This window comes from Pseudophryne corroboree, chromosome 12 (assembly GCF_028390025.1).
Source record: "Pseudophryne corroboree isolate aPseCor3 chromosome 12, aPseCor3.hap2, whole genome shotgun sequence".
Classification (NCBI taxonomy): Eukaryota; Metazoa; Chordata; class Amphibia; order Anura; family Myobatrachidae; genus Pseudophryne; species Pseudophryne corroboree.
In genome coordinates, this window is record NC_086455.1 from 169,429,530 (window position 1) to 169,456,601 (window position 27,072).

Below are 27,072 nucleotides of genomic sequence, written 5' to 3' on the forward strand. Positions count from 1 at the left end.
TTAGTGTGCGGCTCGGATATGAGTGTCCTTGGTTTACTGTGACTGCTTTGATGATGCTCCAACGCGTATCGGCCAGTGTCCCTGACGAAGGCCAACACTGGCCGATACGCGTTGGAGCATCATCAAAGCAGTCACAGTAAACCAAGGACACTCATATCCGAGCCGCACACTAAAGAGTAAGAGGAGGAGGAAAGCAAGTGGAGAGAGCTGCTAATCATCGAGACCTCACTGCGGTCACGTGATCGGGACAACCCGGAAGTGAGGGAGGACGCCGGACGCAGCTGAAGCAGAGACATCGGAGAAGACCGCGAGCGGAGGGAAAGGAGACAGAGCAGCAGCGATCAGGTAAGGGACTCTGTAGGAGAGGAAAAGGCAAAGCGGATAGCCCTATAGGGCTAGAAGCAGTGTCCTTCTCTCTCTCCAAGACAAGCAACCGATCCCCTGTCGTCTAGAGAACCGCGGTGTGCTCACCAGAGCGACATCGGGGTAGATCAGGACATAAAGGGGACACGGTTTGTCCGGAGTCCTCATTTCCTTGAGCACTAGCTCTGTCCCAGTACCCGCACCGCAAGTGGTCACTCAGGGGTACCCCACGCCTTACCTACTGGACTTTATCATTATCAAAAAGACATTTTACTCATCAGCATTATTATTTTTATTTTTATTGGCTCTGGAATATCCACATTCAAATCAAGGACATTATTCCACTACTTAGGTGGGACGCCACCTCTAGAAGTGGAGCACCAGCACACCCACCTGAGGGTGTTCCTATATACTTAAAGGTCACTGCCATACCCAAAGCACCAGCATTACTCTTGCCCATTCCCTTCCCAACCCCCTCCCCTCTCCCCTCTGCATACAGCAGAAGTTGTCACTGCAGATAATAAACACACATTTTTTCTTACTAGTTACTGTGTTATTGGTATTGTTTATTTTCAGCACCACAGTAGAAAACATCACCTATTCAGAGTGCATTTATTATCACTGCAGAAAATAAATACACATATTTTCTTATTAGTTATTGTATATTGGTATTGTTTATTTACGGTCAGCACCACAACTGACCATACATTTGTAACGGGCGCACTTGTGAAATTTCTTATATCACTGTTATTGATGTGGAGTTTCTAGAGGTACTCCAATAACAAGTTGCTGCCCAAACGCACCCGAATATCCACACGCATGAGCGCCGGATACTCCGATTATTCAAACGCTTTAATATGGCCGGTGGTAACACCGTAGCTCAGGGACGATTTGCTTTGACATAATAACAGTAAGCAGCGTATAATCTATCAAGTTTGATACAGCAAAAATAGCTTTGGGATCTGTGTTGAAGGGGCGTTCAATAACTCCCCACCCTTCTTTGACGGGAAGATGTTGGAGAGATGGATGCCCATGTAGAGAACATTGATCGCTCTGGAGAGACGCTGGCACACTGCAAGCCCTTTAAATAAGTGGAGGGCCAAGTGGGAACGGTTAGATTTAGTAGTGTCAAGTACAGAGATCATCTCTGCAATTATCCTTCTTTCCAACACTCAGGATTAAAGGGACAAAGTGTCAAGAAAATATTGGGTTTCCGTAAAATCACTATTTAGGATATTAGTGGTTAAAAATGACACCATCATTGCACAATGAAACCTACCATATTATATGTTGTCCTATAAATATAACCCATGTAATAATATTATTCACAAGTGTCTCTTTCAAAACCTTGCATGCCCACAAACACACATTTCCCAGTAAATCAGAATTGGCGGTGTTATACGTATAAATCCACAGGTAAATCATACCTCCATGACTCCTACATAACAAGCACACCTCTTGTCAAAAGCTTTGATGTCAGCCTCCCCCTAGGTCTAATGTAATTACTGATAAACTCTTCTTTTCATGCTCGTGTCAAATCCCACATCAGAAAGAAGTATTACATTACACGTACCCTAAATATGCAGGGAATGTCTTTACGGGTGGCATGTATCACATCTGATGCCAAAACCGAGCTGACGGAAAACTCTTCATCTCTGAATGAAACAAACAGGAAATTAATCACAGCACGGCGGGGAGATGCGGTTACAGCAGCTACTGGAACACTAAGACTTGCGTGTATTGCAATGTATAGAATTCTACATGCCGGTAGACCTGATCATTGTTAAGATCCTAAAGGCTACAATGTTTAATCAGCATGTTGGCAGTAGCCTATATCTCGGAAGTTAAAGTGTTAAACCCCCCTCCCTCCTCTCCGGGACTATATTGTACAATGTATTTGCAATCGATGAATGTGCACCAGTCAGCTACAGGGGTGCTGCAGACCATTGTCAGGTATCACAGGGGTGCTGCAGACCATTGCCAGGCATCACAGGGGCGCTGCAGACCACTGCCAGGCATCACAGGGGCGCTGCAGACCATTGCCAGGCATCACAGGGGCGCTGCAGACCATTGCCAGGCATTACAGGGGCGCTGCAGACCATTGCCAGGCATCACAGGGGCGCTACCACTGCCAGGCATCACAGGGGCGCTGCAGACCACTGCCAGGCATCACAGGGGTGCTGCAGACCATTCCCGGCATCACAGGGGCACTGCAGACCACTGCCAGGCATCACAGGGGCGCTGCAGACCATTGCCAGGCATCACAGGGACACTGCAGACCATTGCCAGGCATTACAGGGGTGCTGCAGACCATTGCCAGGCATCACAGGGGCACTGCAGACCATTGCCAGGCATCACAGGGGCGCTGCAGACCATTGCCAGGCATCACAGGGGCACTGCAGACCATTGCCAGGCATCACAGTGCGTCAGTGGCTGTCAATGAGATTATAGGCTGTGCTCTAAACTGCACATAGGGCACTGGGGCAACCAAAGCTCTCTGCGGACAGTCATCACCGGCTATTGCAAGAGGATAATACCCAGGACAAGTGGAGTGAAGCACGCACCTGAGGTCCACGACCTGGCTGGCTATAGCTCCGGGCTGTGTGGACTTTCCTTCTGGAACATCGTACAGAAAGAGCTTGCAATCACATACCACGGCGTACGCCCTCTGCCACCCTTTCTTCACTCCTGTGGGTTTTGGGATCTGTTGGACAATGCAAGTGACCTTTTAATGTTTTTGACAATTTAAAAATCCAGGTTCTCTTTGGTCTTCCAGGCAGATTAGGTGATATTCTCAGTCTGAAGATACGATGTCAGATCTGCTGTGTGGATACAACAGTGCATAACACAGGGACCTGAGCCTCTCTCCATAAGCATTACTGCACAACACCCAAGTGTCTTTCCTGCTGCTGCTCAGCGACAGCACGCCGGGAAATGGCGTGATGGCTGAACCGGGGGCGGCTTAAGGTGTCCTGATGTTGCAATCGAGGACTTAGGAAGGAACTGATAAACCAGACAGGAAGACAAGTTTGACTGAAGGTGGAGTTCCCTTTAGAAAATAACATGCTGGCAGGTTAACTGAATTCTGACAATTAACCCTAGTGTGTGTGTGTGTGTGTGTGTGTGTGTGTGTGTGTGTGTGTGTGTGTGTGTGTGTGTGTGTGTGTGTGTGTGTGTTGCACCATATTCCCTCTGTACAGTGATGCATGCATTGGTGGATATATATATAAGCATTAATAATATGTGCATTTATAACTTAGAGAGGAGATGCCTTATATCAGGTGTGGCCAAACAGTCGATCGCGATCGACTGGTCAATCGCGGACATGCGACCAGTCAACCGCGATCCTCCGCCCAGCCACCCGAAGCCGCGCCTCTCCTGCCTGCCGCCCTGCCCCTCTGTCTGGTCTCCGGCAGTGACGGCGGAGTGTATGGCTCAAATCAGGTGCCGGTTCGTTAGCCAATGAGAGCTCGCGGACCAGCGCCTGATTTGAGACATACACGCTGGCTGCTGTCACCGCCGGAGATCAGACTGAAAAGCAGGGCGGCAGGCAGGAGAAGCGCGCGCTGCGCTCACCACACAGTAACGGTGAGCTCTACTATGGGGGCATATCTGGCATTGTGGGCACATGGCTCAGTGGGGGCATATCTGGCTCTGCGGGCACATGGCACTGTGGGGGCATATCTGGCAATGTGGGTCATATGTGGCACTGTGGGGGCATATTTGGCTCAGCGGGCACATGGCACTGTGGGGGCATATCCGGCACTGTGGGCACATGGCACTGTGGGGGCATATCTCTAATCTGGCACTGTGGGGTCATATCTGGCACTGTGGGGGCATATCTGGCACTGTGGGGGCATATCTGGCACTGTGGGCACATGGCACTGTGGGGGCATATCTGGCACTGTGGGCACATGGCACTGTGGGGGCATATCTGGCACTGTGGGCACATGGCACAGTGGGGGCATATCCGGCAATGTGGGTCATATGTGGCACAGTGGGGGCATATCTGGCTCTGCGGGCACATGGCTCAGTGGGGGCATATCTGGCACTGTGGGGTCATATCTGGCACTGTGGGGTCATATCTGGCACTGTGGGGGCATATCTGGCACTGTGGGGGCATATTTGGCACTGTGGGCACATGGCACATCTATAATCTGGCACTGTTGGGGCATATCTAGCACTGTGGGCACATGGTACTGTGGGGGCATATCTGTATCTGGCACTGTGGGGTCATATCTGGTACTGTGGGGTCATATCTGGCACTGTGGGGTAATATCTGGCACTGTGGGGGCATATTTGGCACTGTGGGCACATGGCACATCTATAATCTGGCACTGTGGGGGCATATCTAGCACTGTGGGCACATGGCACTGTGGGGGCATATCTGTATCTGGCACTGTGGGGTCATATCTGGCACTGTGGGCAGATGGCACTGTGGGGGCATATCTGGCACTGTGGGCACATGGCACTGTGGGGGCATGTGTGTTTGAGGTTTTTACCTGTGGGGGCCAATGTGTTATTTCGTGTGAGGCAGTCATTACACTCTGTGCAGCAAGGCTACGTCCCTTTTTTTTGTTATACCACGCCCACTTTTTTTGTTATGCCACGCCCCTTTTTTGTTCCTCCTAGGTAGATCACAAAAGCTTTTTAGCTTTCAAAGTAGATCGCCAACTCCAAAAGTCTGGCCACCCCTGCCTTATATTATATTTCTGCATCACACGACACATGGGTTATTCTATGTCTGACCTAATTTCATTAAAAACTAGTGTGGTGAAGCCAATAAAATATTGAGCAATATTCCTGATAATTTCATCACAGCGAGGTTCTTTGGCGCTGAGACATAATCCGCTCTTATCTGTGCAGAACAAATCGTACTTGCAGCTTCCATTTTTATGAATAAATCTGTAGTGAAATGACTGAGTAAAATGATTTATATCCCCTTTACTCAACCTTTATAAAGACCATTCAACCCACATAAAGCAAATGTTTCCTTAACTTACCCGTACATAGCCCTTATAGGCCGTTCCAATGCCGCGCTGTACATCCACTCCCAGAGGTCTCTTAGACTGCTCAGCTGGAATGGGACACACTTGTGGAGAGCTGTCCTTACACGACACGTGACAAGCAAAAGGACACACTAAAAAGAACACACAAGAAATTACGTTCTGAGCCGGTAAGATGCATCCATTGCATGATTCCTCATTACACTAATGTGAAAAACTCCGGTTGACCTAATGACCATATCAACCTATTGCATGTCGACCAATAGTGGTCGACCTAATGATCGTATCCAGTCTTCTTAAACAGATTTTCATTAAACTGCAGGGTACTAGTGGTCTCAGCGCTGCACATAAGGTTCCGGCCAGACCAGTTAGTATATTACCACTGTAAGCACTGTTCATTACACTGCAGGGTACTAGTGGTCTCAGCACTGCACATAAGGTTCCTGCCAGACCAGTTAGTATATTACCACTGCATGCACTGTTAATTACATTGCAGGGTACTAGTGGTCTCAGCACTGCACATAAGGTTCCGGCCAGACCAGTTAGTATATTACCACTGCATGCACTGTTCATTACACTGCAGGGTACTAGTGGTCTCAGCACTGCACATAAGGTTCCTGCCAGACTAGTTAGTATATTACCACTGCATGCACTGTACATTACACTGCAGGGTACTAGTGGTCTCAGCACTGCACATAAGGTTCCGGCCAGGCCAGTTAGTATATTACCACTGCATGCACTGTACATTACACTGCAGGGTACTAGTGGTCTCAGCACTGCACATAAGGTTCCGGCCAGACCAGTTAGTATATTACCACTGCACGCACTGTTCATTACACTGCAGGGTACTAGTGGTCTCAGCACTGCACATAAGGTTCCTGCCAGACCAGTTAGTATATTACCACTGCATGCACTGTTAATTACATTGCAGGGTACTAGTGGTCTCAGCACTGCACATAAGGTTCCGGCCAGACCAGTTAGTATATTACCACTGCATGCACTGTTCATTACACTGCAGGGTACTAGTGGTCTCAGCACTGCACATAAGGTTCCTGCCAGACTAGTTAGTATATTACCACTGCATGCACTGTACATTACACTGCAGGGTACTAGTGGTCTCAGCACTGCACATAAGGTTCCGGCCAGGCCAGTTAGTATATTACCACTGCATGCACTGTACATTACACTGCAGGGTACTAGTGGTCTCAGCACTGCACATAAGGTTCCTGCCAGACTAGTTAGTATATTACCACTGCATGCACTGTACATTACACTGCAGGGTACTAGTGGTCTCAGCACTGCACATAAGGTTCCGGCCAGGCCAGTTAGTATATTACCACTGCATGCACTGTACATTACACTGCAGGGTACTAGTGGTCTCAGCACTGCACATAAGGTTCCGGCCAGACCAGTTAGTATATTACCACTGCACGCACTGTTCATTACACTGCAGGGTACTAGTGGTCTCAGCACTGCACATAAGGTTCCTGCCAGACCAGTTAGTATATTACCACTGCATGCACTGTTAATTACATTGCAGGGTACTAGTGGTCTCAGCACTGCACATAAGGTTCCGGCCAGACCAGTTAGTATATTACCACTGCATGCACTGTTCATTACACTGCAGGGTACTAGTGGTCTCAGCACTGCACATAAGGTTCCTGCCAGACTAGTTAGTATATTACCACTGCATGCACTGTACATTACACTGCAGGGTACTAGTGGTCTCAGCACTGCACATAAGGTTCCGGCCAGACCAGTTAGTATATTACCACTGCACGCACTGTTCATTACAGCCACAAAACAACAAAACAGCTTCAATAAAATAAATGCAATTGTGAAAAGATTTACAGCTTAATATCCTATTTGTAAACACCTATTACACACACACACCGACCTTCGCAGGCGTAGCCTTGGCGTACTATTCCCACCATGAGCGACGTGCAGTGGGAGCACTGGGTAGGGCTGGTAAAAGACTTTATGGCGAGCTGGTGGGCCTTGGGCTGGAGAGAGAGAAAGGCATTTCTGGTAAACACAGGACATTTCTAGCAGAGATTTATTACGAAATTATTATTTTAGGGGAACTAGAAAGAACAGAGGAAATGAAGTGCATTAAGAAGTTCTCTTTCAGCTGCAGTTGAAATCGGAGAGGTTGCTATTGGTTACAGCTTTATTTGCCTGTAAATCCTGGTCAGCCTCAGGCACATGAGTGTGAAGAATATGAGAGAGTAGACAACGCAGGTATATACTGTATGTGGTCTACAGCTTAAATTGTGCAGTAGCATTTGTGTATGACAATGTACAGATATGTCCTCATATCTTTGCTGCAGTCACGCCAAACAGCCCCCCCTGACACGACAGGTCACGTATTACCTTCCAGGGTCTGGTGTCTTTTCCCCCAAAAATGCATCTTAGTCTCAATGCGACTGGGATGCACAAGGAGACTGTGCTGATTAATTTGATATGCAACACTTATATGTGTGTGACTGACGAAGTGATACAATGTAGCAGCTGCAGATTTTTTCCCAATACAAGTTCTGTTGTGTTCCGTATACAGACTCAGTCATACACAATATACAAGTGTCATGTATCACATTAATCAGCGCAGTCTCCTGGTGCGTCCTAGTCACATTGTGCTCCGTATACAGACTCAGTCACACACAATATACAAGAGTCATGTATCACATTAATCAGCACAGTCTCCCGGTGCAGCCTGGTCACATTGCATTGCGACTAAGGCGCATTTTCGGCAAAAACAGACGCCCGACGTTAGCAGAGCGGCAGGGGATCTGGCGGGCTTCTCTCCAGATGTGCGGCATATTGGAGGATAGATGTGTGAGGACACGTCTGTATCTCTCTAAAGTGTACATTTTTACATGAATGATAATTTAGGAACAGTGGACTAGGGGGGTAAATTCAGACTGCATCGCTGCAGCTATCGCAGTCTGAATTATTTTGTGGAGTGCGCACGTGCAGCAGCCGCACTGCGCGTGCGCACCCTGGGAGCCCAGTGAGCTGCTAAAAGCATCTCAGGACTGCGACCGCCTCCGTCTGTCAATCAGGCAGAGGCAGTCGCGGGCTGGGACAACGGCGTTAGAACGCCGTTGGCGGGGCGCAGTTCGGACATTACACGCAGCCACTGCGACCAGAATGCGGCGGGTAGCTCCCTGCCGGAGTGCAGGACCAGTGCAGGCAGGGAGCTACTCGCCGGGTGCAAAAGCATCGACGCCGTGCGGTGCTTTTGCACCAGTGCGGGGAAGGGGGGGGGGAGATGTGGAGGGGGAGAGAGCCAGACATGCAGGACGGACTAGCCCTGTGCTGGGCGTCCCCCCGCGTGTCTGAGAAAATTATCGTAGACGTGATAAATTTAGCACAGCTACGATCAGATCTGAATTAGCCTCTAAATCCAGTTGGTGTTTATAAGCTTAGGGACTGTCCACATAATCGGGGCCATATAATGACCTAATAAACCGCTCTGTCCTCAGCTCAGCAACACTTATTGTAAAGATTCTGTGCCAGGGGACCCTGCAGAGTAGTCTGTGACTATATCGACACGTCCACATCTTTAGCTCAGACAAAAATATAATTCAAACCCTGTCCAGCATAACAGAATATAATAATGCTAAATGATAGACACCAGGACGTCATACTGCACATCAGAGACAGATACTAGAGACCCCATATCAGCCAACACTTGTCCTAAACATAGGAAATGGGGATGTGGGGTGAGAAATTTCATTGTTCCAATGGTGCTTTCAATCTCAAACTTTAATGTATGTAAATTAGTTTAATAAAAGTGTATGTATAAATTAAAGATCAACAACAAAGGGTTGTAGTAAATATCCCGGTACACAAAATCAATGTGTATTGATAATTAATGTGGTTTCACTAGGGAGCACGGTGACGCCACAATAACGTAAATAAAGCAGTAATTGTGAAACAGCACTACTGTAGCTTTCACTGGTATCCATCTATATAATCACTATGACAAGCGCACAAACACCCCCTCTACCTGCTTAGAATCCCACTGGTAGGCACTGGGGGAAGGTTAGGCTGTGGGGCTAGGGGACGTTTAGGGCTGGGCTGCGGCAAGGGTGGGTCGGGGCTGGGCTGCGGCAAGGGTGGGTCGGGGCTGGGCTGCGGCAAGGGTGGGTCGGGGCTGGGCTGCGGCAAGGGTGGGTCGGGGCTGGGCTGCGGCAAGGGTGGGTCGGGGCTGGGCTGCGGCAAGGGTGGGTCGGGGCTAGGCTGCGGCAAGGGTGGGTCGGGGCTAGGCTGCGGCAAGGGTGGGTCAGGGCTAGGCTGCGGCAAGGGTGGGTCAGGGCTAGGCTGCAGCAAGGGTGGGTCAGGGCTAGGCTGCAGCAAGGGTGGGTCAGGGCTAGGCTGCGGCAAGGGTGGGTCAGGGCTAGGCTGCAGGAATGGGGGGTTAGGTTTAGGCTGTGAGAAAGGTGGGACCGGTTTAGGCTGTGAGAAGAGTGGGTTACCGTTAAAATACTTTAAATCTGTCAGGATTTTGAGCATCGAGATGTTGCCGTTGGCATTCTGACCATCGGGATTCTGTGCGCTGGGATATTGATACCAAACCCCAACAAAACTTGGTGAAAATGCCATTCATTTAAGGGGGGTACACACGGAGAGATCAGTGTTTAAAAGCTAAGCAATCTGACTAGATTGTAAGCATGGATCTGCCGTGTGTATGCCCCAAGCGATAACGATGCGCGAGGCTATCGCCGGTGCTAGATTGAGCCGGTCATGCAGGCTCAATCTAGCGGGTCGCTCACTTCAGCGCTGTGTGTAGTGAGCGCCCCCTGTCGTCACCCCCCCTCGCCCAGCACATTGCACTGTCCCAGCTATCCCAGCCCAGGTAATACCGCGGTCAGCAATTTCTTTTACCTTTCTTGGTCTGTACTCACCCTACTAATAGGACATTTGCCCCTTTACTGTTAATATCCCTGTATACTCAATGCGACTGGGACGCACAAGGAGACTGTGCCCACAAGACAAGCTGCAGTCATTGTGCTTAGGGGGCAGGTGTATGGTTACAGAGCTGATTCTTTTGTCCACTTACCTTAGGAATAGTGATTGAAATTGGTGTAAAAGTGGGAGAAGGCGCAGGTGGCGTCCGAGTTTGCGTTCGTGCAGACTCCTAATGTAAAGAAAACATAAAAACTAATTGAAAACATGTGTGGGCATGAAGCTAATTATAATGCAATAAAAAGAGTAGATATACAACACAAGAGAAGTGCCCAGACTTACGCCAAAGAACGCTGGGTAAGGGGTATCCATTATTCCAGTGAATTCGTAGCTGGCCTGCTATAAATGCCTTAAAATAAGAATTTACTTACCGATAATTCTATTTCTCGGAGTCCGTAGTGGATGCTGGGGTTCCTGAAAGGACCATGGGGAACAGCGGCCCCGCAGGAGACAGGGCACAAAAAAGTAAAGCTTTTACCAGATCAGGTGGTGTGCACTGGCTCCTCCCCCCACGACCCTCCTCCAGACTCCAGCCAGGTACTGTGCCCGGACGAGCGTACACAATAAGGGAGGCAATTTGAATCCCGGGTAAGACTCATACCAGCCACACCAATCACACCGTACAACTTGTGATCTAAACCCAGTTAACAGTATGATAACAGAAAGAGCCTCTTAAAGATGGCTCCTTAACAATATAACCCGAATTTGTTAACAATAACTATGTACAGTATTGCAGATAATCCGCACTTGGGATGGGCGCCCAGCATCCACTACGGACTCCGAGAAATAGAATTATCGGTAAGTAAATTCTTATTTTCTCTATCGTCCTAAGTGGATGCTGGGGTTCCTGAAAGGACCATGGGGATTATACCAAAGCTCCCAAACGGGCGGGAGAGTGCGGATGACTCTGCAGCACCGAATGAGAGAATTCCAAGTCCTCTTTTGCCAGGGTATCAAATTTGTAGAATTTTACAAACGTGTTTTCCCCCGACCACGTAGCTGCTCGGCAGAATTGTAATGCCGAGACCCCTCGGGCAGCCGCCCAAGATGAGCCCACCTTCCTTGTGGAATGGGCCTTAACAGATTTAGGCTGTGGCAGGCCTGCCACAGAATGAGCAAGTTGAATTGTGTTACAAATCCAACGAGCAATCGTCTGCTTAGAAGCAGGGGCACCCAACTTGTTGGGTGCATATAGTATCAACAGCGAGTCAGATTTTCTGACTTCAGCCGTCCTTGAAATGTATATTTTTAAGGCTCTGACAACGTCCAACAACTTGGAGTCCTCCAAGTCGCCAGTGGCCGCAGGCACCACAATAGGTTGGTTCAGGTGAAACGCTGATACCACCTTAGGGAGAAAATGCGGACGAGTCCTCAGTTCTGCCCTATCCGAATGGAAGATTAGATAAGGGCTTTTATAAGATAAAGCCGCCAATTCAGATACTCTCCTGGCGGAAGCCAGGGCCAGTAACATAGTCACTTTCCATGTGAGATATTTAAAATCCACCTTTTTCAATGGTTCAAACCAATGGGATTTGAGGAAATCTAAAACTACATTTAGATCCCACGGTGCCACCGGAGGCAACACAGGAGGCTGTATATGCAGTACTCCTTTAACAAAAGTCTGTACCTCAGGAACTGAGGCCAATTCTTTTTGGAAGAATATTGACAGGGCCGAAATTTGAACCTTAATAGATCTCAATTTGAGACCCATAGACAATCCTGATTGTAGGAAATGTAGGAAACGACCCAGTTGAAATTCCTCCGTCGGAACACTCCGATCCTCGCACCACGCGACATATTTTCGCCAAATGCGGTGATAATGTTTCGCGGTGACTTCCTTCCTTGCCTTAATCAAGGTAGGAATGACTTCTTCTGGAATGCCTTTCCCTTTTAGGATCTGGCGTTCAACCGCCATGCCGTCAAACGCAGCCGCGGTAAGTCTTGAAAGAGACAGGGACCCTGTTGTAGCAGGTCCCTTCTCAGAAGTAGAGGGCACGGGTCGTCCGTGACCAACTCTTGAAGTTCCGGGTACCAAGTCCTTCTTGGCCAATCCGGAGCCACTAGTATTGTTCTTACTCCTCTTCACCGTATAATCTTCAATACCTTTGGTATGAGAGGCAGAGGAGGAAACACATATACTGATTTGTACACCCAAGGTGTTACCAGTGCGTCCACAGCTATTGCCTGTGGATCTCTTGACCTGGCGCAATACTTGTCCAGTTTCTTGTTGAGGCAAGACGCCATCATGTCTACCATTGGTCTTTCCCAACAGTTTATTAGCATGTGGAAGACTTCTGGATGAAGACCCCACTCTCCCGGGTGAATATCGTGTCTGCTGAGGAAGTCTGCTTCCCAGTTGTCCACGCCCGGGAAGAACACTGCTGACAGTGCTATTACGTGATTTTCCGCCCAGCGAAGAATCTTGGCAGCTTCTGCCATTGCACTCCTGCTTCTTGTGCCGCCCTGTCTGTTTACATGGGCGACCGCCGTGATGTTGTCCGACTGAATCAACACCGGTTTTCCTTGCAGGAGTGGTTCCGCCTGGCTTAGAGCATTTTAGATTGCTCTTAGTACCAGAATGTTTATGTGAAGAGACTTTTCCAGGTTCGTCCATACCCCCTGGAAGTTTCTTCCTTGTGTGACTGCTCCCCAGCCTCTCAGGCTGGCGTCCGTGGTCACCAGGATCAAATCCTGTATGCCGAATCTGCGGCCCTCCAATAGATGAGCCTTTTGCAACCACCACAGAAGATATACCCTTGTCCTTGGCGACAGGGTTATTCGCAGGTGCATCTGAGGATGCGACCCTGACCATTTGTCCAACAGATCCCTTTGGAAAATTCTTGCATGGAATCTGCCGAATGGAATTGCTTCGTAAAAAGCCACCATTTTTCCCAGGACTCTTGTGCATTGATGTACAGACACCTTTCCTGGTTTTAGGAGGTTCCTGACAGGTCGGATAACTCCTTGGCTTTTTCCTCGGGAAGAAAAACCTTTTTCTGAACCGTGTCCAGAATCATCCCTAGGAACAGCAGACGTATCGTCGGAAAACAGCTGCGATTCTTGGAATATTTAGAATCCAGTCGTGCCGTCGAAGAACTACTTTAGATAGTGCTCTTCCGACCTCCAACTGTTCTCTGGAACTTGCCCTTTTTAGGTCGTGCAAGTAAGGGATAATTTAGATGCCTTTTTTCTTTGAAGAAACATCTTTTCGGCCATTACCTTGGTAAAAAGGCCCGGGGTGCCGTGGATAATTCAAACGGCATCGTCTGAAACTGATATTGACAGTTCTGTACCACGAACCAGAGGTACCCTTGATGAGAAGGACAAAATTTGGACATGGAGGTAATCCTTGATGTCCAGGGACACCATATAGTCCCCTTTTTTCCGGTTCGCTATCACTGCTCTGAGTGACTTTATCTCGATTTGAACCTTTTATGTAAGTGTTCAAAACATTTTAGATTTAGACTATGTGTCACCAAGCCGTCTGGCTTCAGTACCACCATATAGTGTGGAAAAATAATACCCTTTTCCTTGTCGTAGGAGGGGTACTTTGATTATCACCTGCTGGATATACAGCTTGTGAATTGTTTCCAATGCTGCCTCCCTGTCGGAGGGAGCCGTTGGTAAAGCAGACTTCAGGAACCTGCGAGGAGAAGATGTCTCGACTCTCCAATCTTTACCCCTGGGATAATACTCGTACGATCTAGGGGTCAACTTGCGAGTGATCCCACTGCGCCCTGAGACTCTTGAGACTACCCCCCCACCTTGAGTCCGCTTGCACGGCCCCAGCGTCATGCTGAGGACTTGGCAGACGCGGTGGAGGGCTTCTTTTCCTGGGAAAGGGCTGCCTGCTGCAGTCTACTTCCCTTACCTCTATGTCTGGGCAGATATGACTGGCCTTTTGCCTGCATGCCCTCATGGGAAAGGAAAGATTGAGGTTGAAAAGACGGTGTCTTTTTTAGCTGAGATGTAACTTGGGGTAAAAAAGGTTGGACTTCCCAGCTGTTGCTGTGGTCCCCAGGTCCGATGGACCGACCCCCAAATAACTCCTTCCCTTTATACAGCAATACTTCCATCTGCCGTATGGGATCTGTATCACCTGACCACTGTCGTGTCCCTGACATCTTCTGGGAGATATGGACAACGCACTTATCTTGATGCCAGAGAGCAAATATCCCTCTGTGCATCTCACATACATATATATAGAATGCATCCTATTAAATGCTCTACATGAATAAAATATTTTCAGTCAGGGAATCCGACCAAGCCAACCCAGCACTGCATCTCCAGGCTGATGGCGATCGCTGGTCGCAGTATAACCACCGTATGTGTGTATATACTTTTTAGGATATTTTTCCAGCTTCCTATCAGCTGGCTCCTTGAGGGCGGCCGTATCTGGAGACGGTAACGCCACTTGATAAGCGTGTGAGCGCCTTATCACCCTAAGGGGTGTTTCCCAACGTACCCTAATTTCTGGCGGGAAAGGGTATAACGCCAATATTTGCTATCGGGGTAACCCTACGCATCCTCACACACTTCATTTTATTTTATCTGATTCAGGAAAAACTACAGGTAGTTTTTTCACTCCCACATAATACCCTTTCTTGTGGTACTTGTAGTATCAGAAACACGTAACACCTCCTTCATTGCCCTTAACGTGTGGCCCTAATGAGAAATACGTTTGTTTATTCACCGTCGACACTGTATTCAGTGTCCGTGTCTGTGTCTGTGTCGACCGACTGAGGTAAATGGGCGTTTTTAAAAACCCCTGACGGTGTTTCTGAGACGCCTGGACCGGTCCTAATAGATTGTCGGCCGTCTCATGTCGTCAACCGACCTTGCAGCGTGTTGACATTCTCACGTAATTCTCTAAATAAGCCATCCATTCCGGTGTCGACTCCCTAGAGAGTGACATCACCATTACAGGCAATTTCTCCGCCTCCTCACCAACATCGTCCTCATACATGTCGACACACACGTACCGACACATAGCACACACACCGGGAATGCTCTGACAGAGGACAGGACCCACTAGCCCTTTGGGGAGACAGAGGGAGAGTCTGCCAGCACACACCAAAAACGCTATAATTATATAGGGACAACCTTATATAAGTGTTTCTCCCTTATAGCATCTTTTATATATATACAATATCGCCAAAATCAGTGCCCCCCCTCTCTGTTTTAACCCTGTTTCTGTAGTGCAGTGCAGGGGAGAGCCTGGGAGCCTTCTCTCCAGCTTTTCTGTGAGAGAAAATGGCGCTGTGTGCTGAGGAGATAGGCCCCGCCCCTTTTTCGGCGGGCTCGTCTCCCGCTATTTTTGAAGTTAGGCAGGGGTTAAATATCTCCATATAGCCTCTGTGGGCTATATGTGAGGTATTTTTTGCCTCTAATAAGGTTTTTATTTGCCTCTCAGAGCGCCCCCCCCAGCGCTCTGCACCCTCAGTGACTGTTGTGTGAAGTGTGCTGAGAGGAAAATGGCGCACAGCTGCAGTGCTGTGCGCTACCTTTATGAAGACTCAGGAGTCTTCAGCCGCCGATTTTGGACCTCTTCTCTCTTCAGCGTCTGCAAGGGGGCCGGCGGCGCGGCTCCGGTGACCATCCAGGCTGTACCTGTGATCGTCCCTCTGGAGCTAGTGTCCAGTAGCCAAGCAGCAAATCCACTCTGCACGCAGGTGAGTTCACTACTTCTCCCCTAAGTCCCTCGTTGCAGTGATCCTGTTGCCAGCAGGACTCACTGTAAAGTAAAAAACCTAAGCTAAACTTTCTCTAAGCAGCTCTTTAGGAGAGCCACCTAGATTGCACCCTTCTCGTTCGGGCACAAAATCTAACTGGAGTCTGGAGGAGGGTCGTGGGGGGAGGAGCCAGTGCACACCACCTGATCTGGTAAAAGCTTTACTTTTTTGTGCCCTGTCTCCTGCGGGGCCGCTGTTCCCCATGGTCCTTTCAGGAACCCCAGCATCCACTTAGGACGATAGAGAAAATGGACTTTATTGTGCTATAAAGGGCGATGTTATGGAGAATTCTGTGACTATAAAAAAATACTTTAACGTATTTACATCTTCATTAACACAAATTGCTACTAACAGGACGGATTCCGTACTGATCAAAGCCAGCGACCTGGTATGTGGGATGGACTCTTACAGAATATGGCAGTGTACGGCAAGCAACTTCTGAATCATTTTCTCAATAATATATAACACTGAAACCTCATGCAAAGCACATCAGAATATATTTTTCATGATTCCTTCACAATTTCTGCTACACATCCCACCAAGGAACATTTATGTAAGTAGGCAGAGATTTTTTCTTGAGTATCTAGGGTAGGGTTACTATAATATCTTTTTAATCAGTGACAAATATGCATTGCCCAAGTTCTGATGCTGTATAACCAAGCCTGCATTTCACCTGGTTTTACTCAGTCGCAGAACCTGTATAATTAATGTGTCCCTGATTAAAGGGATATTAAAGAAACCCTCAACTAGGGACCCGTGTGTGTCTGCTCTAGCCACAGATTGAACGCTCGTCAGTCACCGGGATACTGCACACTTAAATCAGGAACACATTCACACCTCGGGCTGCTGTTCCTGGGCTGACGGAGCTAAAAGTGCTGGGGAGGTCTCCAGTTTGGGCGTAGGGATTTCTTGATCACTGATGATGCTGCTCTGTAAGACAGTAAAAGAAAAAGCAATATAAAAGTGCTGTAAAATGGTGTATCCGGATTATATGACGTTCTATCCCATCTACGCACAGAAAAATGTACCACCTACTGTAAAATATAGGCACAGCAGAGGTCACTGAGGAGTTACGGGATCATACAGAACTATAGGGCTGCAAGTAAAGTAGGGGATGTATTATTCCTAAGAATACATGAGCGCTGGTTTTAGGGTAAAGAAATGGAAAGATTTTAGGATTTACATAATTAATGTAGTAAATTATGTTCTGATAAATTTGCCATCGGATCTTTTCTCACCCCTGTACAGAGCCTATTTTGGAACTTTTTGCACTAATTACATTCCAACATCAATAGGAGTCATTTTATTCTAGGCAGTAGCCCGAAAAATTATATTATTGTCCCAAAATCACATTGGTTTGCTTATTTCTACTAACAGCACATAAAATCCACATTGTTTTTAATAAAAAATTAAATGGCTAGGAAGTAAAGTAAAGACAATGTGCGTAATTTTTTTATTTTTTTATAACCCCACCAAGAAATCCTTTGCGCTGCGTCCCTGGGCAGTAATTATCCTTTCCAACGCAGCACAATACTACAGATTAGGTTATCAGAATAAAATCTACATGTGAAAAAGATCCGCATGTAGTTTTTTTCTTATTTGCTAGCTGGAATAAAAATAAGATTTTACTTACCGATAAATCTATTTCTCGTAGTCCGTAGTGGATGCTGGGGACTCCGTCAGGACCAGGGGGATATAGCGGCTCCGCAGGAGACAGGGCACAATAATAAAAGCTTTAGGATCAGGTGGTGTGCACTGGCTCCTCCCCCTATGACCCTCCTCCAAGCCTCAGTTAGGATACTGTGCCCGGACGAGCGTGCATAATAAGGAAGGATATTGAATCCCGGGTAAGACTCATACCAGCCACACCAATCACACCGTACAACCTGTGATCTGAACCCAGTTAACAGTATGATAACAACGAAGGAGCCTCTGAAAAGATGGCTCACAACAAGAATAACCCGATTTTTGTAACAATAACTATGTACAAGTATTGCAGACAATCCGCACTTGGGATGGGCGCCCAGCATCCACTACGGACTACGAGAAATAGATTTATCGGTAAGTAAAATCTTATTTTCTCTGACGTCCTAGTGGATGCTGGGGACTCCGTCAGGACCATGGGGATTATACCAAAGCTCCCAAACGGGCGGGAGAGTGCGGATGACCCTGCAGCACCGAATGAGAGAACTCCATGTCCTCCTCAGCCAGGGTATCAAATTTGTAGAATTTAGCAAACGTGTTTTCCCCTGACCAAGTAACTGCTCGGCAAAGTTGTAAAGCCGAGACCCCTCGGGCAGTCGCCCAAGATGAGCCCCCTTCCTTTTGGAATGGGCTTTTACCGATTTTGGCTGTGGCAGGCCTGCCACAGAATGTGTAAACTGAATTGTATTACAAATCCAGCGAGCAATCGTCTGCTTAGAAGCAGGAGCACCCATCTTGTTGGGTGCATACAGGCTAAACAGCGAGTCAGATTTTCTGACTCCAGCCTTCCTGGAAACATATTTTTCAGGGCCCTGACAACGTCAAGTAACTTGGAGTCCTCCAAGTCCCTAGTACCCGCAGGTACCACAATAGGTTGGTTCATGTGAAAAACAGAAAACACCTTAAGGAGAAATTGAGGACGAGTCCTCAATTCTGCCCTGTCAGAATGAAAAATTAAGTAAGGGCTTTATATATGATAAAGCCGCCAATTCTGACACACGCCTGGCTGAAGCCAGGGCTAATAGCATCGTCACCTTCCATGTGAGATATTTTAAGTCCACAGTGGTGAGTGGTTCAAACCAATGTGACTTTAGGAAACTCAAAACAACATTGAGATCCCAAGGTGCCACTGGGGCACAAAAGGAGGCTGTATATGCAGTACCCCTTTTACAAACATCTGAAGGTCAGGCACTAAAGCCAGTTCTTTCTGGAAGAAATTCGACAGGGCCGAAATTTGAACCTTAATGGACCCTAATTTTAGGCCCATAGACAGTCCTGTTTTCAGGAAATGTAGGAAACGACCCAGTTGGAATTCCTCTGTAGGGGCCTTCTTGGCCCCACATCACGCAACATATCTTCGCCAAATGCGGTGAAAATGTTTTGCGGTTACATCCTTCCTGTCTTCGACCAGGGTAGGGATGACTTCATCTGGAATGCCCTTTCAGGATCCGGCGTTCAACCGCCATGCCGTCAAACGCGGCCGCGGTAAGTCTTGGAACAGACAAGGCCCCTGCTGGAGCAGGTCCTTTCTTAAAGGTAGAGGCCACGGGTCTTCCGTGAACATCTCTTGAAGTTTCGGGTACCAAGTCCTTCTTGGCCAATCCGGAACCACAAGTATCATTCTTACTCATCTCCCTCTTATGATTCTCAGTACTTTTTGTATGAGAGGCATAGGAGGGAACACATACTCTGACTGGTACATCCACAGTGTTACCAGAGCGTCCACCGCTATTGCCTGAGGGTCCCTTGACCTGGCGCAATATCTAGTTTTTTGTTCAGGCGGGACGCCATCATGTCCACCTTTGGTTTTTCACAACGGTTTACAATCATGTGGAAGACTTCCCGATGAAGTCCCCACTCTCCCGGGTGGAGGTCATGCCTGCTGAGGAAGTCTGCTTCCCAGTTTTCCACTCCCGGAATGAACACTGCTGAGAGTGTTATCACATGATTTTTCGCCCAGCGAAGAATCCTTGCAGTTTCTGCCATTTCCCTCCTGCTTCTTGTGCCGCCCTGTCTGTTTACGTGGGCGACTGCCGTGATGTTGTCCCACTGGATCAATACCGGCTGACCTTGAAGCAGAGGTCTTGCTAAGCTTAGAGCATTGTAAATTGCCCTTAGCTCCAGTATATTTATGTGGAGAGAAGTCTCCAGACTCGATCACACTCTCTGGAAATTTTTTCCTTGTGTGACTGCTCCCCAGCCACTCAGGCTGGCATCCGTGGTCACCAGGACCCAGTCCTGAATGCCGAATCTGCGGCCCTTTCATAGATGAGCACTCTGCAGCCACCGCAGAAGAAACACCCTTGTCCTTGGAGACAGGGTTATCCGCTGATGCATCTGAAGATGCGATCCGGACCATTTTTCCAGCAGATCCCACGTAAAGGTTCTTGCGTGAAATCTACCGAATGGGATCGCTTTGTAAGAAACCACCATTTTTCACAGGATCCTTGTGCAATGATGCACTGATACTTTTCCTGGTTTTAGGAGGTTCCTGACTAGCTCGGATAACTCCCTGGCTTTCTTCTCCGGGAGAAAACATCCTTTTCTGGACTGTGTCCAGAATCATCCCTAGGAACAGTAGACGTGTCGTCGGAAAAAACTGCGATTTTGGAATATTTAGAATCCACTCGTGCTGTCGTAGAACTACTTAAGATAGTGCTACTCCGACCTCCAACTGTTCTCTGGACCTTGCCCTTATCAGGAAAGCGTCCATATTTCTTTTAAGAAGAATCATCATTTCGGCCATTACCTTGGTAAAGACCCGGGGTGCCGTGGACAATCCAAACGGCAGCGTCTGAACTGATAGTGACAGTTCTGTACCACGAACCTGAGGTACCCTTGGTGAGAAGGGCAAATTTGGACATGTAGGTAAGCGTCCCTGATATCCAGTGACACCATATCGTCCCCTTCTTCCTGGTTCGCTATCACTGCTCTGAGTGACTCCATCTTGATTTGAACGCTTGTATGTAAGTGTTCAAATATTTCAGATCTCACCTAGCCGTCTGGCTTCAGTACCACAATATAGTGTGGAATAATACCCCTTCCCTTGTTGTAGAAGGGGTACTTTGATTATCACCTGCTGGGAATACAGCCTGTGAATTGTTCCCAATACTGCCTCCCTGTCGGAGGGAGACGTTGGTAAAGCAGACTTCAGGAACTTGTGAGGGGGAGACGTCTCGAATTTCCAATGTACACCTGGGATACTACGTGCAGGATCCAGGAGTCCACTTGTGAGTGAGCCCACTGCGTGCTGAAACTCTTGAGATGACCCCCTACCGCACCTGAGTCCGCTTGTACGGCCCCAGCGTCATGCTGCGGACTTGGCAGAAGCTGTGGAGGGCTTCTGTTCCTGGGAATGGGCTGCCTGCTGCAGTCTTCTTCCCTTTCCTCTACCCCTGGGCAGATATGACTGGCCCTTTTGCCCGCCTGCCCTTATGGGGACGAAAGGACTGAGACTGAAAAGACTGTGTCCTTTTCTGCTGAGATGTGACTTGGGGTAACAAAAGGTGGATTTTTCAGCTGTTGCCATGGCCACCAGGTCCGATGGACCGCCCCTTTATACGGCAATACTTCCATGTGCCGTCTGGAATCTGCATCACCTGACCACTGTCGTCTGGCAGATATGGACATCACATTTACTCTTGATGCCAGAATGCAAATATCCCTCTGCGCATCTCGCATATATAGAAATGCATCCTTAAAATGCTCTATAGTCAATAAAATCTTGTCCCTGTCAAGGGTATCAATATTTTCAGTCAGGAAATCCGACCAAGCCCCCTCAGCGCTGCACATCCAGGCTGAGGCGATTGCTGGTCGTAGTATAACACCAGTATATGTGTATATACTTTTAGGATATTTTTCAGCTTCCTATCAGCTGGCTCCTTGAGGGCTGCCGTATCTGGAGACGGTAACGCCACTTGTTTTTATAAGCGTGTGAGCGCCTTATTCACCCTAAGGTGTGTTTCCCAACTCGCCCTAACTTCTGGCGGGAAAGGGTATACCGCCAATAATTTTCTATCGGAGGAAACCCACGTATCATCACACACTTCATTTAATTTATCTGATTCAGGAAAAACTACAAGTAGTTTATTCACACCCTACATAATACCCTTATTTGTGGTACTTGTAGTATCAGAAATATGTAACACCTCCCTCATTGCCCTTAACATGAAACGTGTGGCCCTAAAGGAAAATACGTTTGTTTCTTCACCGTCGACACTGGAGTCAGTGTCCGTGTCTGTGTCGACCGACTGAGGTAAATGGGCGTTTTTACAAGCCCCTGACGGTGTCTGAGACGCCTGGACAGGTACTAATTTGTTTGCCGGCCGTCTCATGTCGTCAACCGACCTTGCAGCGTGTTGACATTATCACGTAATTCCTAAATAAGCCATCCATTCCAGTGTCGACTCCCTAGAGAGTGACATCACCAATACAGGCAATTTGCTCCGCCTCCTCACCAACATCGTCCTCCTACATGTCGACACACACGTACCGACACACAGCACACACACAGGGAATGCTCTGACAGAGGACAGGACCCCACTAGCCCTTTGGGGAGACAGAGGGAGAGTTTGCCAGCACACACCAAAAACGCTATAATTATACAGGGACAACCCCTTATACAAGTGTTTTCCCTTATAGCATTTTTATATATGTAATCATATCGCCAAATAAGTGCCCCCCCTCTCTGTTTTAACCCTGTTTCTGTAGTGCAGTGCAGGGGAGAGCCTGGGAGCCTTCCTCACAGCAGAGCTGAGCAGGAAAATGGCGCCGTGTGCTGAGGAGAATAGGCCCCGCCCCCTTTTCGGCGGGCTCTTCTCCCGGAGTTTGTGAGATCTGGCAGGGGTTAAATACATCCATATAGCCTCAAGGGCTATATGTGATGTATTTTAGCCATAAAAAGGTATTATACATTGCTGCCCAGGGCGCCCCCCCCAGCGCCCTGCACCCTCAGTGACAGTTGGTGACTGTTGGTGAAGTGTGCTGACAACAATGGCGCACAGCTGCAGTGCTGTGCGCTACCTTATGAAGACTGAAAGTCTTCTGCCGCCTGTTTCTGAACCTCTGGACCTCTTCAACTTCGGCATCTGCAAGGGGGGTCGGCGGCACGGCTCCGGGACGAACCCCAGGGTGAGACCTGTGTTCCGACTCCCTCTGGAGCTAATGGTGTCCAGTAGCCTAAGAAGCAAATCCATCCTGCACGCAGGTGAGTTTTCTTCTCTCCCCTAAGTCCCTCGTAGCAGTGAGCCTGTTGCCAGCAGGACTCACTGAAAATAAAAAACCTAACTTAAACTTTTATTCTAAGCAGCTCAGGAGAGCCACCTAGATTGCACCCTTCTCGTCGGGCACAAAAATCTAACTGAGGCTTGGAGGAGGGTCATAGGGGGAGGAGCCAGTGCACACCACCTGATCCTAAAGCTTTTATTATTGTGCCCTGTCTCCTGCGGAGCCGCTATATCCCCCTGGTCCTGACGGAGTCCCCAGCATCCACTAGGACGTCAGAGAAATGTGTAAGAATATTCCAGGAGCCCAATGAGGCATCATTCCATTTTGGAAAGTAGGCAACCCATCGCATATTAGATGAGGACACCCCTGAATTTGTTGGAGCCAGGATAAAGAACACCTGGACATTATAAGTGCCCCACGTCCTGACTTAAAGTTTTCTGTAGTATAGGCAGATAACTTCGAATGGAGGACATTTGACAAAAGGGTTTTTCCCCCTTTCAAACAAGGATACCAAAGTGTGTATAGGTGCCAGGATGTGGGAAAATTGGGCATATCTGAGTCCCTACTCAAATCGTATAATCAGGAGCTGTAAGACTGCTTATCTGGTTCTGAGTTGGATGCATCTATGATTTACTGTATTTTATAGAAGGAAGCACTTTAATTCCTATATCCAAGACAGTGAACGCTATATATAACATAATATACTCACTAAGGGCTGGCCAGCAGTATGTAATGTAGATTTTATGTAGGAGGATCTATCATAAATAATTACCGTATACTGGTTCACTATACATCATTGTGATTGGCAATTTTTTAAATTGCGTTATTAATATATATTTTTATTCAGTGATTGTATATATTTGTATCTTTTAGAGAAAGCGTTTTGCTAGCCCCTGGGGTTCCTACTTCAGATCAGGAGTCATGGTCCCAGCCCTGGCAGAGCGGGAACACCAGGGTTATTACACAAACCTCTCTTGCATAAACTGGACATGACTTTTCAGTACATTCTGAATCTGAAATCCTTAAAAATTGCATTTGGACTTCCGGTTCCGGCTTCATGGAGACCTGAGCTCCGTTTTGAGCTCCGTCCCCCGCTCCTCAAAAAATACATTTTACTAGGCTTTCCAAGCCTCGTTTGGCGCCCGGAGTCCTCCCACAGTGACCCTACACCTCTGCAGTCAATATGGACCGCTTCCTAACCTCGCCGACGCCGCAACCCCAAACGGACCAGCAGCAGCCGCAGCCTCCACGCCAGGAGAAGCGGCGGGCCGCAGGGACCATGCAGGCAGATTCGGCAGCAGAGAGTGCACCTCCCCTGCACAAGAAAACCGCGGCCGAAGGACCTGGGGGACACGTAAGTGCGGGCTGCGATGCCCCTGTGACCTACTCAGAGGTGGTGGCAGCCATTACAGCTACTATGACCCCACTCCTAACCAAAGCAGTGGCTGATATTACTAGCCAGCTACAACACTTAACCCACAGGGTTTCCAGCGCAGAGCAACAAATCAGCGTGGCCTCCCATGATATAGGAGACTTGCAGCACACCGTGAAACGTCTCACTAATGACTCTTACCAGCTGTGGAACAAGATAGACGATATTGAAAACAGATCGCGTCGGAATAATATTAGGCTGGTCGGCCTCCCTGAATCAATCAAGGGGCCCGCTTTGGCCCATTTTGTCCGCAACACTCTACCCTCGCTTTTAGGCATAGAGGCGGTTTGCCAAGACATGGTAATAGAGAGGGTTCATAGGGTGGGCCCGACTCCGACCCCTAACAGGCCGAGACCCCGAGTTACCCTGTTTCGCTGCTTAAATTATCTACACAAAATGGAGATTTGGTCAGCCTCGCGCAAAGCTAAATCCCTAGCATGGGAAGGTCATAAGCTTCATATCTTTCAAGACTACTCCGCTGAACTATCACGGGCCAGGAAATCCTTTTCACCTGTTTGCTCCCAATTAGTCGCTGAAGGGCGCAAATTTGGCCTGTTATATCCTGCCAGGCTTCGCATCTATGATGGGTCTTCTTTCAAGGACTTCTCCACCCCGCCTGACGCTTTGGCTTACCTCCAGGAGCTGTCCCAGGCCAAGGATGCAGACATCTCTGATCCAGCTAAATGAAGAACTATGCTACTTGTTCAAAATTGCCTCATTTTAGTTCTTTCTGCTTTACATGACTTCATGTCTGTACACTGAGCTCAGAATTTATACCATTATGTCTTTTTTCTCCATACTTAGTGGCTCATATTCTCATATTCTCTATATAACATGTTATCTCAATGTTCTTAGGTGTAACTCGCTGTCGGGACCTACGGGCCCCAGTTAAACAGTTTCACGTTAGTATCTTGTAGCACTTTGAGGTGCGGGGACGGACACGCCCCCCTCCGTGCTGGATGAGTGTTCTTTTTGACATATTACTCTATGTGCTATTGATTGGAAGTCTGGCAACAAATGCTAGCGTTTGTTTGCCTCTTTTCATTCATATTCCCTATCTCCCCTCCCGTACCCCCCTCCCCTCCCTCACTGTCTGGTACCCCACCTCATCTCATGAGGGCGCTGTCCTACCCTATACAAACTGGCCAGAATGTATGACACCCTCTGACATTGTTATACTAAAAGTTCCCCCTTTTGTCTTCTCAGGGTTTAAGATGTTGTTTCTTTTTCTCCCGGTTTCCTGCAGGGATGCCTAGTCTACGCTACGCAACCTGGAACGTTGGGGGAATTAACTCTCCAGCGAAACGCAGGAAAATTCTGATTTTCTTACAGAAATCTGGCGTGGACGTGGCATTCCTCCAGGAAACTCACCTGACTCCCTCTGAATCTGCGAAACTAGGAATGCTGGGTTGGTCTGTATTGGCGTCTTCTTCCTACGGATCCAAGGCAAGAGGAGTGGTCATCCTGGTAAAACGCAATCTGGCTCATGAGGTACACCGCATTGTTACTGATGATACAGGTAGATATGTGGTGGTCACGGTAGATATCCTGGGCAAGAGGCTCACGCTGGCTAATGTATATATTCCCCCTCCCTACTCTAAGTCATACTTCCAGAGTTTGATTGCCCTCCTGACCCCCTTTATGGGAGACAATTTGATTATTGGTGGAGATTTTAATCTAATCTCTTCCTCCCTATTAGACAGATCAAACACCCGAGGGACCCCCCCTCCACTCCCAAAGGTAGGCATCCCCCTTCTGACCTCCACCCTACAGGTTATTGACCTATGGAGAGCCCTATACCCAACAGAAAGGGAGTACACTTGTCTCTCAGCGGCGCACGGCTCTCTCTCTCGCATCGACTACTTCTTCATCTCTCACGCTCTTTTTCCTCAGGTCACAGACTGCTCTATTGCCCCCATCTCACTGTCAGACCATGCTATGATATCATTGACTATCCACTTCCCAGACGATAAAGACACGACTAGGCTATGGAAATTCCCAACTAGACTCTGCCATTCTGATACTTTCAAGTCCTTCTTGGAGGCTGCTTGGGACGACTATTACACTACCAATTCTGAACACCTCCAGACGAATCCCTTTCTGTTCTGGATGGCAGCGAAAGCAGTACTCAGAGGGGCGATTATGTCCTTTACCGCAGCCTCCAATAAGAATTTCTCAAAGCAGTATTTGGAACTCCAGAACGCTCTCACCTCAGCATATCAGACATACAAACGAGCTCCTTCACCAGCTACTAAACAAGCATATCTACTTACTAAAACCCACTTTGATGAACACATTTCCGAAATGGGAAATAAATACCTTTTTTCTGTCCACTACAAGTTCCACAAATTTGGGAACAAGTCTGGCCGCTTACTCTCTAACCTACTACGTGGCTCATTTTCACCTGCAGTGGTTCACCCTCTCCGCACGCAGCAAGGCACACTGACTTCCACAAATAAGCAGATTGCACACATTATGCAGTCTTACTTTTCCCAACTATATTCATCCACCCTCACAAACACCCCACAACCACCTTCGCCTGCTTCACACCCCCTGACAGCTTGCTCTCAACCGTCACATCCTCCCCCCACTCCCATAGCTAACTCGCTCAACCCCCCATCCTTTTGGGAAGCATTAC

At 48.1% G+C, this 27,072-nt stretch overlaps 1 protein-coding gene across 2 annotated transcripts in view; it reads right to left on the reverse strand.

Moving 5' to 3' along the window:
- The window catches only part of CDC42BPB (CDC42 binding protein kinase beta), a 177,092-nt gene that overhangs the window by 20,908 nt on the left and 129,112 nt on the right, over nucleotides 1-27,072 (reverse strand). For both annotated transcript variants that reach the window (XM_063948486.1, XM_063948485.1), the window contains 6 exons: nucleotides 16,910-17,002; nucleotides 10,435-10,512; nucleotides 7,267-7,372; nucleotides 5,367-5,503; nucleotides 2,928-3,067; nucleotides 1,937-2,018 (listed from right to left, as the gene is read on the reverse strand). In XM_063948486.1, the coding sequence (XP_063804556.1) occupies nucleotides 1,937-2,018; nucleotides 2,928-3,067; nucleotides 5,367-5,503; nucleotides 7,267-7,372; nucleotides 10,435-10,512; nucleotides 16,910-17,002 (636 nt within the window). The remainder of the gene's footprint in view (nucleotides 1-1,936; nucleotides 2,019-2,927; nucleotides 3,068-5,366; nucleotides 5,504-7,266; nucleotides 7,373-10,434; nucleotides 10,513-16,909; nucleotides 17,003-27,072) is intronic.